Source organism: Lissotriton helveticus, chromosome 6, assembly GCF_964261635.1.
Source record: "Lissotriton helveticus chromosome 6, aLisHel1.1, whole genome shotgun sequence".
Classification (NCBI taxonomy): Eukaryota; Metazoa; Chordata; class Amphibia; order Caudata; family Salamandridae; genus Lissotriton; species Lissotriton helveticus.
This window is the reverse complement of record NC_136067.1, coordinates 1,499,993,409-1,500,015,170: the sequence shown is the minus strand read 5'-3', so window position 1 is coordinate 1,500,015,170 and position 21,762 is coordinate 1,499,993,409. Positions and strand designations below refer to the sequence as shown.

Genomic DNA, 21,762 nt, shown 5'->3' with positions numbered 1-21,762 from the left:
CTAGATTATGACTATACACAGAGATCCCCTACTACAGAATCAGGGTTCCTAACTTTCAGATTTACTATTTAGTCGCGCAATGCAGCTTTGCACACTCTTTGTATCACTCCAATGCACGTATTCCTTATACTAGGCCTGAGGCTAATCTCGTGCTTCCAGCTCCACTGAAAACTGTGTTACCAAAGGGATTCCCCAGAGACCCCCGGGACATTCAGACAGTGTCCACCACTTGCTGGGCCTGGCAGAAATTAGCACGAGTGACTGGCGGGCGCTCCCTAAACTCTTCTGCAATTCCGATTGTTAATAATCCATGGCTTCCGATTACTGAGGAGAAGCTGGTTCAACGCACTCTCACCTCATATTCATTAGAAACAGTTGGGGATCTATTTCCGGGGGGGGGGGGGAGGGGGGCAACGTCTTTTTTAGTACAGAGGAAATTAGGTTTAGTGAAGCATCTTTAATGCACCAGTTTGTATTCAGTAGGATTCGTAGAGCGCTTAGAGTACAAATTACTGAGTTCCCATTAGAGCCCGTGACCTTCCTGCCACTAACACTATTGATTATGATCAAAGGGGGTGACCATCTCATCTCCAAATTATACAGAGCCCGAATGACTTTGGTCCTTAGTAGAGACGCCAAGATCCGGGAGCGAGATCTGGGGCACCTGATACAGGACTCGCATTGGTCCTTTTGTTGCACCCAGACCAAAGAGGTTTCCCAGGAATAGTAGACATGAGCTGATTCATTTTAAGTTCCTATGGAGAGCATACATGTCCCCTGCGAAAATCCACTCCATTGACCCCAACCGAGCCCCAGTATCACAATGCGTTGTGTTTTAGATCATCCCTTCTCAGAATAGTATTTTTGTATTGCTGCAGTGAGTGATCAAGTAAAGCTTGTTGTGTATCAATATGAAAATGGTAAATAAAGTTAAAAAAAATAAAATATATATATATATTTTAACTAGGCAGGTAGTTTTGCAACCCCCTGCGATTCCCTACTTTGCAAACCAGCCTATTAGTATGTAGGTCGATCTGCAAAATCAGAATGGTTTGTAATAAGGCGCTGTCCAATTTTTGCAAATCCAGCCTTGGTTCATCTCGCCCATGGTTTCTAGACGTCTGCCCAGAGGATCTCAAGATTTCATAAGTGACAATGATGGGCTTAATAATTTGTTAATCCCCTTACGACCTGGACAAAATACTGATGCTTCTTCAGGGAGGGCGGTACCCTTAATGGATACTGTAGTTTTTCTACCAACTATTCTGCTACTATCGTAACAGAGAATGAAGCAGTTCCATTTGGCCAGGTTTCTGATTATAAAATAAACCCTTATTAAACTACAATGAAAAAGTTACAGTTTCAGTGGTAGTCTAAGAGGCAACCTATCTCAGCATCATGAAAAGTAGTCAAGTTTGATGATATTTTAAATGAACAAGGAGAGCGTTATGCTTTTTGAAATTTCCTTTAACAAAGGTAGGAGTTGGTTTCCCGATTTCACTACTGGGACACAATGGTGCAAGGAATGTGCTATTTAATCACTGGATCTCCTCAAGTTAATTTTTCTACAATGTTCCAATTAAATACTGGCCTGAATGGATTTTGGCATAATTGCAATACTTTTTTAAGAGTGTTTGCTTTAAGATTATTAATGCGGGAAAAAGCATTTGAGGTAAATGGGCCAAACAGTGTAATATTCCTTTAATCAATGTTTATACTCTCATTTGAGCTGATTCATGTCTCACAAGTATTTTTCAAGATTCTATAAGTAAAAAACGAGCATAATTAGGTTTGATCACTTTTGGAAAGATCTTCACAAATGGAATATTCAACAAAGATATATAGCAAGAGTACAGTTTATCACAGGCTGATTTCTTCAAGTATTTACAAATCAGGAATTTATTTTCTAAACAAGATAAGTTAATTTTAGGAGACGGGGAAAACATGGCGGCCGGCTAGTTGCGGGTCGCGAGTGCACGGAGGTGGTGGTGCTCAGACAACGTGAGAGAGAGCTCTTTTCGGCCGGGAGGACTGCGGGGAGCACTGCGGAATCGGGTCAGGCTACGCTGGGTTGCTTCTGAAGATTCTTTGTTTTCCGCTTCCTTCGGCGTCTTTTTTGTTTTCAGCGTCTCTCAGCGTCTCATTGATCAGCGGTATCGCATGGAGACGAACGCTGCGGTGCCTGCAGGCGAGGACGGCAGCGAACCACTGGAGGCGGGGTTAGCTGTCTGTGGAAGCACCGCGGGAGAGCCGACCCTCGAGGCGAATTTTGCAGTAGTTGGCTGGACAAGGGCTGCCCAGGAGGTAGGCAGGGGAAGAAGGGCGGCGGCAAAGATTACATTGAGAGCTGGTGGCGGCCGTGGAAGAGGACTGGAGCACACGCATGACTTGAGTGTTAAAGCAGGAAATAGTAAGCCGGCTCCTCTAGGTGAAGATACCAGCAGCACGAAGACGAGGGTCGACTCAGGAAGAGCAACATATGCACTAAGAAGCGCAGGTTTGGCTGTAGTAAGCAAGGTGGGGGCGGGAGATTTGCAGAAGCAGCCAGAAATTCCTAAAGAAAAAAAGGGGCAAACTCGAGGCAGATCATTAAAGCGGCACAATGCAGCTTTGAGTAAGAAAGCGAAGCACAAAGCAGTCCCTTCTCCTTCTCTCAACACATATTTCAAAACAATCCCAAAAACGCTAATTTTGCGACCAAACATTGAAAAGGAGGGTTTTGAGCAAGGCCAGATTCTTCCATTGAGCCCCAATAGGTGTCAGGTTTTAGGGGAGGATTCAGGAAGCCCAAGTCAGGGAGAGGGAGAGGGAAAGGAGAATATGGCTGACGGAGGTGAGGTAGACAAGGCTGAAATAAATATATCAGGTAATGAAGATAAGGAGCCTTCTAGGGTGGCTGTAAGTAGTGTGGAGGTTATAGGGGGGACACAGGAGTCCTCAATACAAGAGGATGATTTGCACTCTGGGGAAAATACAGAGACACCTAAGCAAGATAAGGATACCCCAGAAAACACAGACAACACAGATATGCATATAGTCACCCTTTTGAAGAAATTAGATAGAGACATGAAAGAAGGATTTTATGTTGTGAAGGCAAATCAGGCAAGCATTCAGGCTTCATGTAATAATTTAGAGGCCAAGTTTAGTGAACTAAATCAGCGTACAGAGGCTCTGGAGTTAGAGGCGAAGAAACTTCGAGAAGAGGTTGTGATTAATCAAAAGGAAATTGAGGACATTAAATTTCTTGGTAGAGCACAGGATGAAAGGATGGAGCGCCTAGAAAATATGCAGAGGCGCAATAATTTAAAAATCTTGAAATTACCCGAAAATAGTGAGGGCGCAGATATAAAAAGATATGTGGCGCATCTTTTGAGTACAGAGTTAGAGCTAGAAGAAGATGAGGAGACTATTTTTTCCGATATACAGAGGGTACATCGAGATCCATTCAGGTTGAATTCGAATAGGACTAAACCGAGAAAAATTTTAATTAATTTTTTGACATATAACCTAAAAGAGAATATCTTGTCAGTTGCCTTGAAAAAGAAATTCTTAACAGTTAACGGAGTAAAAGTAGAGATTAGATCAGACCTGTCCCCCGTAACGGCAAACAGGCAATGGGAGATGGGAAAACGAATGGAACCCCTAAGGAATTTGGGAGCCACAGTTCAACTTAAATTCCCAGCATTTCTTAAAGTTATGTGGCGAAATAAGATGAACTCCTTCCGTACTGTTGAAGATGTCGATGATTTTATTGAGAGATGCACAGAGATGTCACGCAATGCATCTGCTCTAAACCAGGGAGTGTAATGGTTCCTTTTTGTAACAGGTCAAAGACAATAAATACATAAAATTATTTGAATCTAGAGAAGCACCACCACCTTATGCACTCATAAGGCCAATGGCCATGGATAGACAGGAAGGGTTTTCCAGAGGGAGGGGGGATGGGGGGGAGGAAAAAAATAAAAAAAATAATCCTCAGAGGACAAAGGGCCACCAGCAATGTAATGATCAATTGTTTTTTTAAAGAGAATGACGGGGGCTAATAAAAAAGAATTAAAGATTTTGTCCTGGAATGTGAATGGACTACGAGTGAAAACCAGGAGAAAGATCATTTTCAAATATTTAGAAGACTCATTGGCTCATATAATTATTTTGCAAGAGACTCATTTAAGTGAGGTAGAAAGCAGGGACTTGTTTGGTACACAGAAGTGGATAGCTTACAAGTATTATACACCTCAGACTATGGTGACTAAAGGGGTTGCAATTTTAGTTAGGGAAGGAGTGGAATTTTCTTTTGGTGCTATGGCGTCAGATCCTGGGGGGAGGTGGCTCATAGTACAAGCTTTGGTGGCTGGGAAAAATCTTGTTTTGGTTGGATATTATGGGCCAAACATTGATGACTTGCTTCCTTTGGATAAATTAGCAGCCGAATTATTAAGTTTTTCTGGCGACATTGTCATGGCAGGAGATTTTAACACGGTCATGGATAAAGATCTGGATCGTTCAGGGAAGAGCGCGCAGAAGAATGTTAAGATGTCTAACAGAGTAAAAACGCTGTTAAAAGAATATGGATTGTGCGATATTTGGCGTATTAAATCGGGCCAGAGGATGGGTTATACATACTATAACCAAAAGTATAGACATAGGTCGAGGATAGACTTTTTTCTGTTAGATCTAAGGATGGTGGAGTTCGTCACGAATATCAATCATGTAGGTGTACACTTATCAGATCACTCAGCCATCCATTTACATCTGACACTTGGCCAAAAAGCGCACAACTCAGTCTGGAGATTGGATCGTACGATACTTTTAGACCAAGAAGCTATAGAGACTATAGAAGGTGAACTGGATGTCTTTCTGACCGCTAACATAGATTCTGCCAAGATAAATGTGATTTGGGACACGTGCAAGGCCTTCTTGAGGGGGAGGCTGGGAGCTTTAGGTGCAAAGAAGAGAAGATTATATTACAGTAGAATATTTGACTTGGAAGAAGAGATTAGACAAAACGAGGCAAAGATTGCGGGAGAAGAAGAGCAGCAGTTAAGAGATCAGGCCATTTCTGATATTCTAAAATTGAAGGCTGAACTAGTTACAGTTCTCGCAGCTAGAAACAAAGAGAAGTGGGATGCTAGTAGTTTGGCACATTTTAGCTATGGAGAAGGATGTGGCAAACTTTTGGCATGGAAAGCAAAGAAAGACCGGGTTCGAAATTTTATTAAGGAAATCAGAGTAGACGGGTCCGAAGGAAATACAGCCATTATAGATAGTGGAGAGATTGCAGAAGCGTTTTTTGAGCATTTTTCAACGGTTTACAAGGAGGAGTTAGTACCAAACCCACAAGAGATAACAGCATGGGCACAGCTAATAAGTCCACTCCCAATCCAATATAAACAGATTTTGAATTCAGAAATTTCACTGACGGAGGTGGAAAAAGCCATAAAGAAGGGTAAGAGGGGTAAGGCCCCGGGGCCAGATGGCCTTCCTCTGGAGGTCTATAAAACCCTGATAAGTTCAATTGCTCCTTTTCTACATCGAGTCTTTAACAATATTTTCAGAGGAGACATAGCGATGCCGGAGTCATGGAATGAGGCGGTAATAGTCTTGATCCCAAAACCCGGCAAATCACCTAAACACGTAGATGCATACAGGCCAATATCATTATTAAATAATGACTATAAATTGTTTACTAAAATTATGGCTGATAGATTAAGTCTAGTCATTTCACACCTAGTCCACGACGACCAAAAGGGATTTATGAAGGGTAGATATTTAAAAGAACTCACCTTCTCAGTGGTTGGCGCAATAGACATGGCGACAGTTTTTAATCTTCCTCTTGCCCTTATTGCTCTCGATGCCGCCAAGGCATTTGACCGTGTGAATTGGCTTTATCTGAAGAAACTTATTCAACATCTAGGATTAGGTCCAAACTATACTAACACACTGCTATCACTGTACAGCGCCCCTACTTCTAAGGTGCTGGTAAACGGCATTTTGACACCCTCCTTTAAAGTAATGAGGGGTACACGCCAGGGATGCCCGATTTCTCCTTTATTATTTAATTTATATATAGAGCCGCTTGCGAGTAGGATCAGAGCTATGGATACAATAGCCCCCTTTAGAGCAGGCGAATGGAACAAGAAGATTGGTCTTTATGCGGACGACATTATTATTTTTACTTCAAATTTGAAAGAATCAATGGGAAATATTTTTAAGCTTACTAAAGAATTTGGCAAAGTTTCAGGGTATGAAATTAATGAGAGCAAAACAGAACTAATGGCATGGAACTTGGACACTAAAGACATTAAATGCAAGAAGGAGATGAGATATTTAGGAGTGAGAATAACGCAGAACATAGCAGAATTAACAAAAATGTATTTCTCTAGGGTGAAGAAAGAAATAGGGGTGATATTGCAAAGTTGGAGTTATCTACCTCTCACTCTGTTCGGTCGCACCAACCTGATTAAAATGGTGATTTTACCAAAACTTACTTTTCTGTTTGAAACAATTCCCTGGGACTTTGACAAGAAGGGGCTTAAGAGATTACAAAGCGAAATTTGCTCTTTTATTTGGGCCTCGAAAGGATCTCGCTTATCCTGGAAGAAAATTAGAAGAAGATGGGACAAGGGCGGGTTATCAGCCCCAGATTTTTTGTTATATGACTGGGCCTTTCGTTTAAAAAATTTGAGAGAGTTTATGGGAGTACCGAAGGATACAACTATCGGGTGTATTTTCTTGGCTATGTTAGGTTTGAGCAACTATGATGAAGACGGATTTATGTATACATTTTCTGACCCAAAATTCTTCAAAAAGGTGTAATTAAAAACTCTACGGGAAACAGCAGAGCTCTGGTATAAAATCAGAAAACTAGCAAATCTGAGCTATTTTGGATGTAGGTCGTCTATTTGGGACACACCAGGATCACCGTCGTGGGCTGAGGATGCATTGGCTGTCCCATTGAGAACAGCAGGATTAAAAACTTGGGGAGACCTATTTCCAGAGGGAATATTGATTGGATGGATAGAAGGGGCACAGGTGTGGGGCAAAGGGTTATCTAAGTTCAAATACTTGCAGATGCAAAGCTGGGCAAATAAGTCGGATACTGTTATCGGTCTCCAAAATGACTTTGAAGACAAAATATTTTCTTCACAACTATTCAAGAAGGAAGTTGCGATGTGGTATTGGGAAATGGTGGAGATGGAAGATGGCCCGTTCATACTGCCGGAACTGTTGTGGAGAGATTGCTTGCCGGACATCGCTACAGAAAATCAATGGCAAGTAATGATGACTATTCTTTATAAAACAGTAAAATCTGCAAATTTAAGGCGAAATGTTCTGTTTACCATCCATAGAGCCTATTGGACCCCCCGCAGATTATCGAAATTTAAAGCTGGAGGACGGATTGAGTGCCCAAAATGCGGAAAAATAAATGTGGACGACCTGCATATGTTTGTGGAATGCTTAAACATCAGGGAATTTTGGGAGGCGGTAAGCAACTGTCTATCACAATCAATTGACTGCACGATAGAGGTAAGCCCTGAACTAATCATTACCGGGAGATACGATTTACATGATAACAGAATGAACGATAAAGTAAAGTTAGTTTTTTATGGGGTTCTGCTAGCTCGAAGGGAAATTTGCAAAGTATGGGTAGAAGCTACGACACCGACACTTATGGATTGGTTAAAAAGCATGAGATACTTTGCGACATTAGACTCCAAAGGTCGGAAGAATAGGAAACATAGATTTTGGTTACTTTTTATGCAACATTTTGGGTAATAAGTGGGCCTTCGCCTTGGTATATTGTAAGAGATTAGGACATAAATGAAAAATCCTATGATTAAGGCCTTGGCCTATCTCGCAGGCATGTGAAATAGGTCCGTCCATCGTGAAGGCGGAGTAGTGGCCTCCGGCGTGGCTGGGCCGTCATCCACATAGGGTGGCACAGAGGGTGGTGGCCCGGTCCGGGCCGGAGAGCCGCACACACTTGAATTCATAGCCAGCATATGAGATAAAAGCCCAGGGCGGAAACTATCGAACATGGGTGGCGTAAAGGCTAATGAGGATTTGAAAAAAAAAAGAAAAAAAAAAAGATACGTTAATTTTACAGATTAATAAAACATAAAATATTCACCTTCTTGATCAGATGCATAGTAATACCGGACTCTTAAAATTGTAGAAGGTTTTCATTAACACCTTAGATGACAGTTTAGTTATTTTGTCTTCTAAACAGTCTGCATAATTAAAAAGCAATAAGAGTAAAAAGGTTGTTTTTTAATGCAATTGGATTGCTTTCGAATAAAGCTGTCAATCTAATATTACAGCACTTTAAGATCGTAAATATGTTATATTATTCACCAGTAAAGCTACTTAAGTTGAAGTATAGGATCAATTCAAATGTACTCGTTGTGGACAATCTGATAAAGATGATTTACATAGGTTTGTTGACTAATTAAGAGAATTTTGGTCCAAAGCCAGTGGTGCAATCTCTAGATTTGTATAATATAATATTGTACTGACTACTCAAGGGATCATGCTTGGCATAGATTAGACACACCCACAAAAGCACGTTTTCTATGTGTATAATGCAATACTTATTGTTACATTGAACACTGTCCACGAGAGGCTCAATCTCATAGTACCTAGCACTAAAAATGATGGAACCTGCTGTGTTGTATCCATGAACTAGAGGCAGCAATGCAACATTTTAAAGTGACACCAGGACAGAAGAAATTTAATAAGAACTGGGGACCACGTATCAAATCAGAGAGTACTAACTGTGATTATTATAACATAACATAACATAACGTGTATTTGTAAAGAGCACGTTCACCCGCAGGCATCTTGGCGCTGAATAACAGATGTTTATTTTTACCCAAGTAAATGATACTCATTTTATCGACCTCAGACAGATGAAAGGCTGAGTGGACCTGCCGGGATTTTAATCTGTGACCATGACATCAAACACAGGCACCTGCAGTGGACACATTAGTCCACTGAGCCACCAGACATTGTGTTAACCGATTTATGTACATTTTAACATACCTCACTATTTTAGCTTAATTATTTGTACTTAATTGAAACATTATAAGTTGTGTATATAGTGCAACATTTTATTGGAAAATCCACAATCTTTTTCACAATAGAAAAAGAAAGAAATTGATTACTACACTAAGCTGAGAAAAAATTTAACTAAAGCTAGTTGTTGGCCCATTTCTGGTAAGCCATATCAAAGGCCTTGGATATTCCAGGTGACACAATTAAATCTCTACTTTGGCGATTTCTTAGCCCCCACTCAGGCTAGTTGACCTTTTGGCTGTAAATGGGAATAAAGGGGTTTAACTAACTTAAAAGGCACTTGATTACAAATGTAGGGCTTTTTTATGTATTATTTAATACCCTCTACTGTACAGCCTGATGGTGGATTCACTTCTCTTCATCTGCATGCTTGGTTGGCGGACTTTCTTGCCCACACCAAAATAGGAGGGCTTTATAATTATCTAATCAAGGGGTTGAAGTGCGATCTTGAGATTATTAATAATAAGTGGGCCAAATAGCTCACCATTACAATTGCTATTGAGTGGCTCTTACAGTGTCCCAGACGGAAGACCATGGAGAAGTCATCATGAAATAGACATAGGAAGGAGGACACACACCTAGGCATGTGAATCAGAACTATTTGGAATCAATCTTTCTGAATTAGTGGATAATGGTGCAACAATATTAAACGAATTGCTCTATTGCATACAGATTAGTGTTGACAGAAATATCCTTGCTGATATGAATATATTTATATTAATTGTATTTCCCTCTCCAAACTCGACCTAGCTCAGCACCAACTGCAATTGGTCCTGCATGGCCAAGATGAACCACACCATTTAATAGTATTCTCCATGGAGCATCAAAACTCATCCAAACACTGAGAAAATACAACCGGATCACCCTCACACTCAAAGAATGACACCATCTCCGACTACATACAGATATCACCATCAAAATCTGCTGCATCATGTTCAACAGCCTCACGTCCAATAAACCATCCTACATAGCACCAAAATACAACATTTCAAGTTATCAATACACAAACAACCTTGGCTGGAAGAAAACCTTTAAGTTTCTTACTCCACACGAATGGCATTCAAGAAAACTTTCCCAGCGAAAGCAAGACTAACTTGCCCACATCCTTGTTTTATACAATAAATGGAAGCACACCGCTATATTTATATATTCATGTCTCTAGAAAGACAATTTACTGACTTGTCTAAAGTTCAACGATTTAAAGACAACAGTATATAACTATGTAAGTGTAGTTTTAAATTGCATCAAGAAAGCCTTATTCTTGTACATTAGGACATCTAACACGTGTTTCGTCTCTACATGGGGCTTTTTCAAGGCACATATTTTTCTTTGTGACTGCTTAGACAAGTGTGCATATGTAGAGTGTGCAGCTACATACTGTTTTCACTGAACTTTACACAAACCAATAAATTGTCCTGGGGACGTGTTTGTAAGTACAGCTATGTGGTTTGTCTATACTAAGATTACAGCTGATCTTCAGCTTTTTCAGACCACACAGTTGATAGCTAGGTGTTCAGAGCACCCTTTTATACTGTCACTGAGTAAGAAATGTAATTGTTTGGAACTTGTGGATGTGTAACAACAATTGTTCAATTGCTACCTCTGTAACACTATGCCCACATCCTTGTGCCACTTTTTTCTCTATTATATAACTGTCTGTTGCTTTAAGTTAGGAATGAACAATACAAATACTTATACATAGCACAAACACGATCTGAATCTTCCTTAAGGGGGCAAAAGGGGTCAGGTTGAAGGGCAGCCTTAGCTTTGTGAAGACCATGTAAGGGTCATAAATATATCTTGAAATGCACTAACAAACAATAATGCCTTATTTGGTAGAGACTCTATCCGCAGATTCCTTACCGTAGATTTATCCCCAGGTGTCAGACTAGATGCAGACATTTATTGTGAGCAGTACCCCTGCGTGCCGGTAGATGGTTGTGTTTGGTCGCATGGAGTTGTCGGCATCGTCCACGTCGGAAGTGATGCGCACGTGCCTATATGTTCGCCATCCCAGCACTCTTGCAGCAGTTTCGTTTCCTGACTTCTCACGCCCAAAGCGTGGAGCCACGAAGAACACTGCCCACTGGTGTGTGAAACTAGGGCCCTGAAAGAGGAACAACCCTGAATGTTTAAATCTGTTCGCAGAGTGTGGAGGATGGGTGGGTCGGTAAGGAATCTGAGCTCCGACATACCCCATGAAGTGTTGGTTGTCCACCCATAACTCTTTTGGGCAGTCAAGGTAGACTAACACTCTTTTTAGGTCCAGCCATTGGAGTCGCTCCTCTTTCTTAAGGGGATTAGGCAGAGAGTAAAAGGTAGGCAGGGTGATAGACTGTCCTATAAGAAATGGAGAGACCACCTTCAGTAGGAAGGATGCTCTAGTCAGAAGAATCAGCTTGTCTGGATAGATGTTAAGATACAGAGGCTGAGACGGTAAAGCCTGGAGCTCACTGACCCACCGGGCAGATATTAATGCCACTATAATAAAGGCTGTTTTTATAGTAAGGAGCCTGATAGGGCAGTTGAGTAGTGGCTCAAAGGGAGTGCACATCACAAAGTTTAGAAATAATTTCAGTCCCACTGAGACAAGATGAAGGGTGAAGGTGGGAATATGTTTTGGAGATATTTCAAAAAACTATGTACAAAAGGGGCAGTGAATAGGGATGGCTGATCTGGCAACCGCAGAAATGCAGAGATGGCCCAACCTCTGGTTACCTGACCCACGAGGTCTGTGGGTACGGCATCCTCAGACATGCAGGGCCTGAGAAGCTTGCATGCCGTGGTGGCTGGGCGGGTAGAGATTCGGCTGAAAGCCTCTTCCGTGGCCACGAAAGGAGCTAAAGGTGAACTGGGGTTGGCAAGGGACTATGGAAAGGCCCAAAGACATGGCAGTAGCTCTGCTGTCCTTGAAGAGCTCTAGTGTGGATTCCACTTTGTCTTCGAAGAGACAGAAGCCATCAAAGGGCATGTCCATTAGCGAGGCCTGGACTTTAGCCAAAAAGTCAGTGGTTCTCAACCAGATGTGGCTCCTAAAGGCCACCAATGATAAAACAGCTCTGCCTAGTGATTCACAGGTATGCAGCCCACAGCATATGGCAAACATAGCTGCGTCCCTCCTGTCAGCAACAGCTAGGGAGAGTATGGCTCGGGCCTTCTCCGAGACCATCGGCAGCACCTGCACAACTGAGTCCCAGAACCAATGGGAGTATCAGCCCAAAAGGCACGCAGTGTTCACCGTCCGCAGTGCCTGGCTGATGGACGAAAACATTTTCTTTTCCAAGGTTGCCAGCCTCTTGGATTCCCTATCTGGTGAAGTGATAGGCAATGCGACAGGATTTACTTTGAAAGTGGAGGCTTGGACCTCTTTGGGATTGGGTGCTGGGTGAGGAACCTGGCAGCAGGCAATTGCCCTATTCACAGGAGCCCCTGAGCGGACCTTGGACCAGGCCCGAGTAGGATATCCGTGAGGGCTTCTTTAAACTGGAGAGGTGGTTAAGAAGAGGTGACTCCCGGCTAAAGCATCTCTGTCAAGACGTTCATCTTGACAGCCACGGAGGGCAACTGAAGGTCCAGGAACTCAGCTGCCTTACTCACCACCATAGGAAATGAAGCTCCCACCTCCGTTGCCATGGTAGGAGGAGAAACCAAGCAAATTTCTCCAGTCCAATGGCATCTGCCAAGCCCTCACACCAGGTGTCCTCAGTGACACCTAGTGGCTGGTATTCATCAGGATCCAGTGGCCCCTCCCAGTCATCCCCAAGCCCTAGCCCAAAGGAATAGAGCACAGGCACTGGCCTCGATGGACTGTCTCCAGTTGGCGCTGGAGTCAGGCGATGCCCATCCAGCTCCGGGGATAAGTATGGGGACGGTGCTGGGGACGACGGCAGTGGTGCCGAAGCTGGGGAAGGTTGGGGTGACAGTGCGGATCCCTCCATGGATTCAAGGGACCAGACTGGTGCTGGGAAAGAACCCACTGGGGGAAGACCAGTAGGGGCCCCTCTGAAGGCGCTCCATCAGGGTCCAGCGATTCAAATATGAGGTGCATGGTGTTGAACCTGGCCCTTTTGCAGGGTTATCCCCAAACCTTTTGCGGTCTTCCTCCTAATTCTTCTGACCTCTTTTTGCTGGTTTCTGAACTCTGGGCACTTTACCACTGCTGATCAGTGATAAAGTGCAAGGGTTCCCTGTGTAAATTGTGATTATGATTGGTGATCCATGATTGGCATTTTATATTTACTGGTAAGTCCCTAGTAAAGTGTACTGTGTGTGTCCAGGGCCTGTAATTCAAATGCTACAAGTAGTCCTGCAGCACTGATTGTGCCACCTACATTAGTAGCCCTCCAAACATCTCTCAGGCCTGCCATGGCAATGTCTGTGAGTGTAGTGTTAAACTGCCATGTCGACCTGGTAGGTGCACCCACTTGCCAGGCCCAAACCTCCCCTTTTATTACATGTAAGACACCCCTAAGGTAGGCTCAAGGTAGCCCCTTGGACAGAGTGCAGAGTTTGTGAAAGTAGGACCTGTACTGGTGTGTTTTTTATGTCCTGATAGTGAAATACTGGCAATTTCGTTTTTCACTATTGCAAGGACTATCTCTCCCATAGGTTATCATTGAAGTTGCCTTCTTACCTCTTACAATTGTAACTTCCAATTGGGAAGATTTGGAGTTTGGGGTCCCTAAACTCACATTTAAAAATACATCTTTTAGTGAAGTTGGTTTTTAAATTGGGTGTTTGATAATGCCACTTTTAGAAAGTAGGTACTTTCTTGCTTTAGCAGTCTGTGCCTCTGCCTGCCTGTGAAATCCACGTCTGGTTTAGACTGCCAGTTGGGCTGTTGTGCATTCACTCTAAAAAGTAACAAAAAAGGGAGCTGAGGTGTGCCCTGCATATCCTGATGGCCAGGCTGATGGGTCTTCCTGAGCTAGAGTGGTGGGAGGAGTTGTTACTGACACCTGAATAGGACCGTGTGTGTCCTCACACAAAGCTGTTTCCATCCCCTTGTAGTGTGTCTGGAGCCAGGTCGGGGAAAGGCAGGCTTTAGTGCACTATAAAGACTTTTCTTTGAAGTTTGCCTACTTCAAAGGCAGAAATTGGTATAAGTCCTGGAGCTGTGACACAATAACTTCAGAACATTTCTCGACTAAGGAGATTCTGTCAAGAAGATGAGCTGGAGAAGCTGTCGGAGGGGAACTACCACTGTGCTTGTTGCTGTGTTGTGCTGACCTACTGCTTGCTGTTCCTGTCTTCAAGAGTGAAAGGACTGGACTTATTTTCATCATCCTGCTTGCCAAGGTTCTCTAAGGGCTTATGTGAGCTTGACTCCTGTTAAGAAGTCTCAGGGCCATCAAAGACTCCTCTGCTGTGAGTTCTGACCTGCCAAGTGGTGCCAATTGTAGTTCTAGGCCCTTGGAGGTGGCTTCTGCTGCAAAAAAGAAGAAAATCGAAGCACCAGTCTTCAATGCCTGATTTTCCCACTGCAAGCTTACCGTGCAGTTGAAAAACCAATTCATCACTGCAGTAGAAAAATCGACGCAGAGCCTGTCATGCAACTCAAAGATTGCCGCAGTCCGAGTCCCGAGCACCGTGTCCCCGACAATCGAGGCACCTGCTCCGACTCTGACACAGGCCCTGTTGGGCGACTGCAGATTCAAAGCATCAGCTGCTTGAGGCTATGAGAATCGGCACAGGGCCTGGTTTGCCATTGCATCGACTCCAGCGTGCCCTGGTTTTTCATGCATCGCACCTCTGCGCAAAATCTCCATCAACGTTCCCCAGCAGTAAGGAACCGAAGCCAAGTAGTCGAAACTCGACGCATCACCTCCCCTCACAGAAGGGAATCGACACATCACCTTTCCTGACAGCAAGGAATCAATGCATCACCTCTCTGCACCGTAGCAAGGAATCAATACATTACCTCCTCTGGCAGTAAGGAATCGATACATCACCTCCCATAAGAGTACGGAATTGACGCATCGCATTGTTTTTGGTGCCTTATCTCCACTGCGCCTGTTTTTGTCTTAGATTTTGACACATCTCAGGTACTTTGCACTAAAAAGTGATGCATCCATAGTTTGAACTGTTTGAACCTTCTAAAAGCTATATCTTTGTTTGTGTATGTTGGATTTTTGTCGTTTTGCTCTTGTTTTAATCAGATAAAGATTGGTTACTGTTCTAAACTGGTGTGGTGTCTACTTGTAGTGTTTTCACTGTTACTGTATTTTGTACAAATGCTTTACCATCTGAGATAGACCTGACTGCAAGTACCAAGCTACCCAGGGGGTGAGCAAGGGTTATCTTAGTTGTGTAATCCCCTTACCCTGACTAGAAGAAAATGTCCTTACTTGGACAGGGTGCAAGCCACTGCCAACTAGAGATGCCAATTTCTAATACATGGCCTCATAAAATTGACGGAGTTGGGCGGGGATCGCTCCAGCTCCTGGAAAGTTTGAGAGGTGCAGAGACAGACCAGGCACAGGCTCAGCTGCAGGCCAGGCCTCGAATGCCAACGCTTTCTCATCTTGTCGGATGACTCCAATAGATGGGCGAAGTAGAAGACCTCTTCGACTTCTTGTTCTTTTTGCGGTTGAGAAACTTGCCCAAACGCCCGGGCGACTTTGAACGTGATGGCGAGTGCTTGGAGTGTCTCTACAACCATACTAGGGACCTTCCTCTCGATCCGGATCGAGAATATTGCGATAACGCCCATCGAATGACAAGGAGCTTGAGGGACCACTCCCTCAAGGCATTCGGGTGCATGGTGTGACAATCAATGCTGGTATTGGAATCGTGGTTCCGCTTGAGGTACCAGAGTCAGACGAGGTGTGGATATGTCACCGACATTTGTCGGTGACAGGCTTCACAGGGCTTAAAACCAGCCTTCCTCGTGGACATCACTGCCCTACCAGGAGACAATGTCCCAAAAATCTATGACAAAAAAGTCAAAAAAGGTCAGTCAAAGAGTGACTAGGCGTAGCTCTTCTCCGGAACAGTGATGACTGGAGAGGAAAGAAAAAACTGACGACAGCACGCTGGGGCATATAGCACAACGCACCTCACTTCCGATGCAGACACCGCTGCAATGTGGAGCAGAACAGCACCACCTATTGGCGCGCAGGGGTACTGCTCACGAAAAATGTCTGGATCCAGTCTGATGCTAAGGTAAGGAATCTGCACAAAAAAGTCTATCAGATGCTCCAAGTTGAGGTTATAGCTATTAAAAAAGCTAACCTCCAGTATGAATCAATGTGTGGTTCAAAAGGAGGATACATTACATTTGAAAGAATGATGTTTTCAAAAAGAAGAAGCGAGTCTCCCAACAGATGTAGACTTTATGAAGACTGATTAAAAATAACTATAATGCTAGTGATAATAGACTAAGGACCCTGACAAGTGCTACTCCAAAACACCTGGTGGTCTGCTCTGCTGCAGTGCTACAATTGTGCATTGAGAGATGGTAAAACAGGCCCAACACAAATCCTTCACTAAAAGGTTTTAGCAATGAAATCCTACTGAAGAAATTAGATTAAGACACTCAGCAGCATATTAATTGGGAACTGCAGAGAAGAGAATGTTTACAGTCACGCATAATAATCCATTACATGAGGTCTAAGTATGTTTGGCTAATATATGGGGATTGCATCACATACCTAAATACCTACTGTGCATCATCAAATCCCAGAAAAGAGCAAAGCACAATGGACTGAATAAATGCATAAAGCAATGTATGAAAATAAAATAACCATTGTGCAATAAATTTGACATGTTTGTAAAAAGATTTTTTTGACTAATCATCATATGAATGGAAATGGAATACCTTTAAATCATCTAGGAATACAATATCTTCCTTCTGGATTGATTTTTCAGTCCACACTAAGGCACTATAACATTTTGTCTTTTCTTCTTCGCCCACTTTCATGTGGGCCACTGCATCCCTGTACCAAGGAAATCAAAAGAAGACTGTGCTTACTATAACACAACCAGTGCTCGAAGTGCATTAAAACAAGTAAGGGAGCTGTGATGTTGTGCACAATAGGGGTGGGGCAAGTAGGTGGGGCTAGAAAAACAAAATATTCTGTAACTTTTTTTGGTCTTTCACCTTGAGGTATGCACATATAAAGAACACACAGCTTAATTGTAAAATAAATGCAAGTTAAGTTACTCAGTGGGAAATGCACCATTGTACTTCATGAAGCCTTTATTAGTTAATGCACTGCAGATGTCTGTGTCTGTAACCAGAAAGCCACGGAACTGAATCCTGGTTGGAGCAGTGAGAATAATTAGGGGCTAACACAGGCCCCTGCGGCGCACAGGCCTGTGTTATGCCCTTTTAACCCCTTCGCTGCGCTAAGGGGGAGGCGGGGCCGTGCGGCGGTCCCGTGCTCGTGACGGAACCGCTCCGCCACGAGCATGGGAGGGGTTAAAAAGCACACACTTAACAGCCCAGCTAGTAACTCCTTTCAAATACAACTCAAAAAGAATAGAGCGGTGTCATCATGTATTGTCAAGTGATACATTAATCAAAGTCAATACCGGCTTCCCAGCTCCCTTAACATTTGAAGATTGACCCGGTGTGCACATTTACATTTCTTTCAGGCAGCAGGCACCCTAGCAAAAATGCTTGTTTTGCTGTCTGCCCGCCTTTGGTTTCACAGCACAGGAGACTCCCTGTCTTACACCTCAACTGAAGCATTTCAGCTCTAGGAATTGACCGTCCTGCGACGGTTACCTTCTCACAGAAAGTAGGGGAACGGTTTTCCTTAAATTACATTGGTATGGGTATGTCGTGCTCCTCCGATCCCGCCCACTTCGACCACTGACCTCAACCATTACTTCAGTGTGGCATCTTTTCATTACGCACATAAAAAAAAAAAATTTAAGCACTTACCTTGTGACAATCTGTAAATCCCGAACCTTAATTTTGTCTGACGAGTTGTTTATTTTCTGTAATATGAAACCAGAGAAAACTCAAATCACAGACATGTGGCCCAGGCACCAATTCTGAGATGACGGAAAAATCAAAATTATTACCTGCTGTATTTCCTTTACTTCTGAGGCTGTGAGTTGCACTTTGTGAGGATTCACAAGTTCAACTGCAAATGGCCTTCCTGACAATATAGAAAAATAAACAGCCTTGCTCTTTATGCTATTTAAATGAAATAGTACAGCGTAAATCTATCAAGTGAATCTTTAAATGTATAAAATGAATACCTCAGCTGAGCTGCAGTTAGCCATGGACTCTCACATGAGTTAGGTTTAGAGGCTTGCCTGCAATAACTTTGTGTTAAGGCATTATTGCTCTACTTTATATCTACACACTAGGAAAACAACACATGTGAAAGCATAGCACATCAAAATGTTTATATAAAAGCTACCACAAGATGAGAAGTATACAGGTCTTTTAAACTCTTCTATAAATTCCAAATAGATATAACCTGCCAAACAAAACTCCAACTCGATTTGCAAATGTAGGATTAACATATTTTTGTATGCTGGAATGTCACCTGGAGTTTCTGAAGATACACCAAATATGCAGATGAATTCACAGTCTTAAGTGACAACTATGGCTTCAGTACAAATGCGGTTGTGGTGTTGAAATCACGTGCAAATGGGTCTCACTGGACTTCAAATTACAAATGTATCACATTGCCTTTGACTCTTGGTTTTTTGTTCACGCAAATTCCTCTGAATCACATAAAATCACATCGTACTTTTTCTTGGTTAAACATTTTTATCTTTAAAATCATGTCACAATTCAAATACCTTTAAATGGGTATTAGTTCATGTTCCTTAGAGGAGTAAAAATTATTTATATATATAAAGTTCCTCAGAATAATACTGATTTAAGATACAGATTTCATCCTATTAAAAACAAGATACAAATTCTAAACGTTTACAAAATTAGATTCTAACAATAATAATGTATTTGCTGATGGAGTAACTATGCTGCAATTAACAAATATAAGAAGCATCAACCTAACTTTGTTGTCGAAGTAGAGGAAAAATAAATATAACATGCATGAGGTGCTGTACATCACATAAGCATAAATCACATTACTCATAGTTAACAGGTCTGTTCCAACGATAATGTGTGATCGATTGGAAGACTGCACTTTTTCAAATTGGCAAAGAAACATCATACATCTGGTTCTGAATTAGCTGGGAGATAAAACTGCATCCTTCCAGGCTGTGCAGATAAACATACAAGCAACAGTCTTTGTATCCTAAAAATGTGCCTAGTAGAGCAGAGGTCAATAAATACCAATATCAAATAACGTGGACACAAACTCTAAACTTTTGACTTATTAAGTCCAGCTCAGTCACCTGAATGACTGTCTTGTCTTGTCAGCCTTTCTAAGGCTGAAATATTTAAAGATTCCAAAGCTTAATTGCTCAAATTGTTGGTTCCAAAAGAATTAAAACATGTATTAAGACCCTTTCTGATGGAGAATAATGTTTTAATGTATATATTTATATGTCAGTTACAAGACATATTAGTAGTAACCACAAGACCTAAAGAGGAACATTCATTAATATTTTCAAGTGTTATTTTATTTAGTCATCACCCTCTAATGGAGCAGTCCCCCTGCTTGACAAAATCATGTTTTTATCCTAATTGGTGTTAACCATAAGTCCATTATCTGCTATCAGATAGGTGCAAGATGAAAAAAGTGAGGTCATCAGCATATTTCATCATTGAGACAGAAAAACCACCAATACTCGGGAGGGAAGAATCAAACAGTAGCTCTGTAAATTGTACATAAGATTTATATTAAGAAAAGCAGGGCGGCTAGAGAGCATCCGTTTTAATCAATTTGGAACTCAAATTGTTTTGGTGAATTAATTTCTCGACACAACCATTACCCTAACTGAGTATTCTGTAAACAATGCAAGAACGAGTTTGCTACAGAAGTAAAGGGATTTGTATTTCCAATTATTTTATTTAGTCCCAGGCTCTGCATGTATGTCATGCCTGTGGTTTTAAAAGTGTACATAGTACCCTGGATAATATATATATATATATATATGGCAGTCGCCAGTAGGTAGTTATAGTTAGGACCTAGTTTCCATAGGAAATGAGCAACATTCTATTTGGAATAACTTTGGCACCAGTTGACGAATCTTCGCAAAATTCTCCAAGAAGATGGGGCGCTCCGCTCCTATCCTGAAAGTTTCGGGGTGATTCGCCAAGCGGGGGCTGAGAGAAAAGGGGGTCCCAAAACGTGTTTTCCCCATGCAATTTTCCATAGGGACCTTTAAGTGAGGCTACAGCCCGAACTGCTGAACGGAATTACACCAAATTTGGCAAAAAGGTAGAGTTTGTTTCGCAGATCACGCTTTTTGTTAAATGGTGTAAATCCGTGCAGTAGTTCCTGAGAAAATCAAAAATAAAATCATAGATATATCTATGGACGAAGTAGGGTACGCGTATCCTCCGAGGATCATACGCGTACCCTTACGAGCACGAGCTGCATGCTAATTGGCTGTCAACTGTCTGTCAACACTCCAAACCAGGAAGTGTTGGCAGCCATCTTGTGTCTCGGTAGAACCGAGGCACAAGAAAACTGAAAAACAAGTGCGCAAAAGACGCAAAGGGGGCAGGGTAGAAACACCCTGACCCCCTAGGCCTGCTCAGGGGGTCCCACAAGGACCCCCGAGGGCAAAAAAATGTTTTTTTTGTTTTAAAAATCACGGGATGCGTGTAGGATACGCGTATCCAGATGAAAAAAATGTAATTAGCCCTCCGGGGGCCAAGTCCCGGGGGCAATGTGTTTTATTAAAATGGGGGGCCCAGAGGGGCCCCCCAGCCCCGGGGACCGCCACCCCCTGGGGCTTTAACATTAGGTATGCGGGGGGCTCACGGGACCACCACCCCCTGGGGCTTCTTTTTTTTTTTAAATAATGGGGGCCCAGAAGTGCCCCCCAGCCCCGGGTACCGCCACCCCCGGGGCTTTAACATTATTTATGCGGGGGGCTCACGCCCCCCACAGCCCCAGGGACCGCCACCCCCCCCCGGGGCTTCTTTTTTAAAAAAACCTGTGTGGGGGCCCCCGGGTCTCAAATTTTCAAAATAGGGGGTTCCGTGACGGACCCCCCAGCCCCAGGGACCACCACCCCCGGGGCTTTTAAATGCCCTCCTGGAGCCTTGTGGTGGCCCTGGGGACCGCCACCCCCCAGGGCCGGCTCCTGCAGTGTCCCGGGGTGCCTGCTTACTTTAGTTTGCTATGGTAGGGCGGGAGCCTTGCGGCTCCCGCCCTACCATAGCAAACTGCTTTGGTTTTTGGAAGACCTGCTCTCCCTTCCAAAAACCAAAGACGATTGCTTTTCTACATGGGGAGCAGCATGTTAGCTGCTCCCCATGTAGAAAAGCAATGCTGGTTCCCGCAGGACGCGGGGAGCCGGCAGGGACCGTGGGGGGATTGGGGACCCTCCCACGGTCCCCAACGGAGAGGGCCAGCCTCGGGGGATGGGGTCCCTGAGGCTAGAAGTGGCCCTGGAGGGGGGGGCCATGCAGAGTGCACCAGGGCATATTCAACTTCTACAAAGAACATCCTGGAACCCTCCTTACCAACAGCAGCATCAACATTCATCAATACACCAATGATACAAAATTCTACCTGAAATTGTCCACTGCTCATGACATCCATTGATTCAAAATCTTTCTCTGTATCATTCAAAATTGAA

The 21,762-nt window shown here is 43.1% G+C and overlaps 1 protein-coding gene across 3 annotated transcripts in view; it reads right to left on the bottom strand.

Annotated features, from left to right (window-relative positions):
* The window catches only part of PUS10 (pseudouridine synthase 10), a 268,922-nt gene that overhangs the window by 80,216 nt on the left and 166,944 nt on the right, over positions 1-21,762 (bottom strand). For all 3 annotated transcript variants that reach the window (XM_078649298.1, XM_078649297.1, XM_078649299.1), the window contains exons 13-15: positions 18,109-18,185; positions 17,966-18,021; positions 16,895-17,012 (exon numbers count right to left, since the gene is read on the bottom strand). In XM_078649298.1, coding sequence (XP_078505424.1) covers positions 16,895-17,012; positions 17,966-18,021; positions 18,109-18,185 — 251 coding nt within the window. The remainder of the gene's footprint in view (positions 1-16,894; positions 17,013-17,965; positions 18,022-18,108; positions 18,186-21,762) is intronic.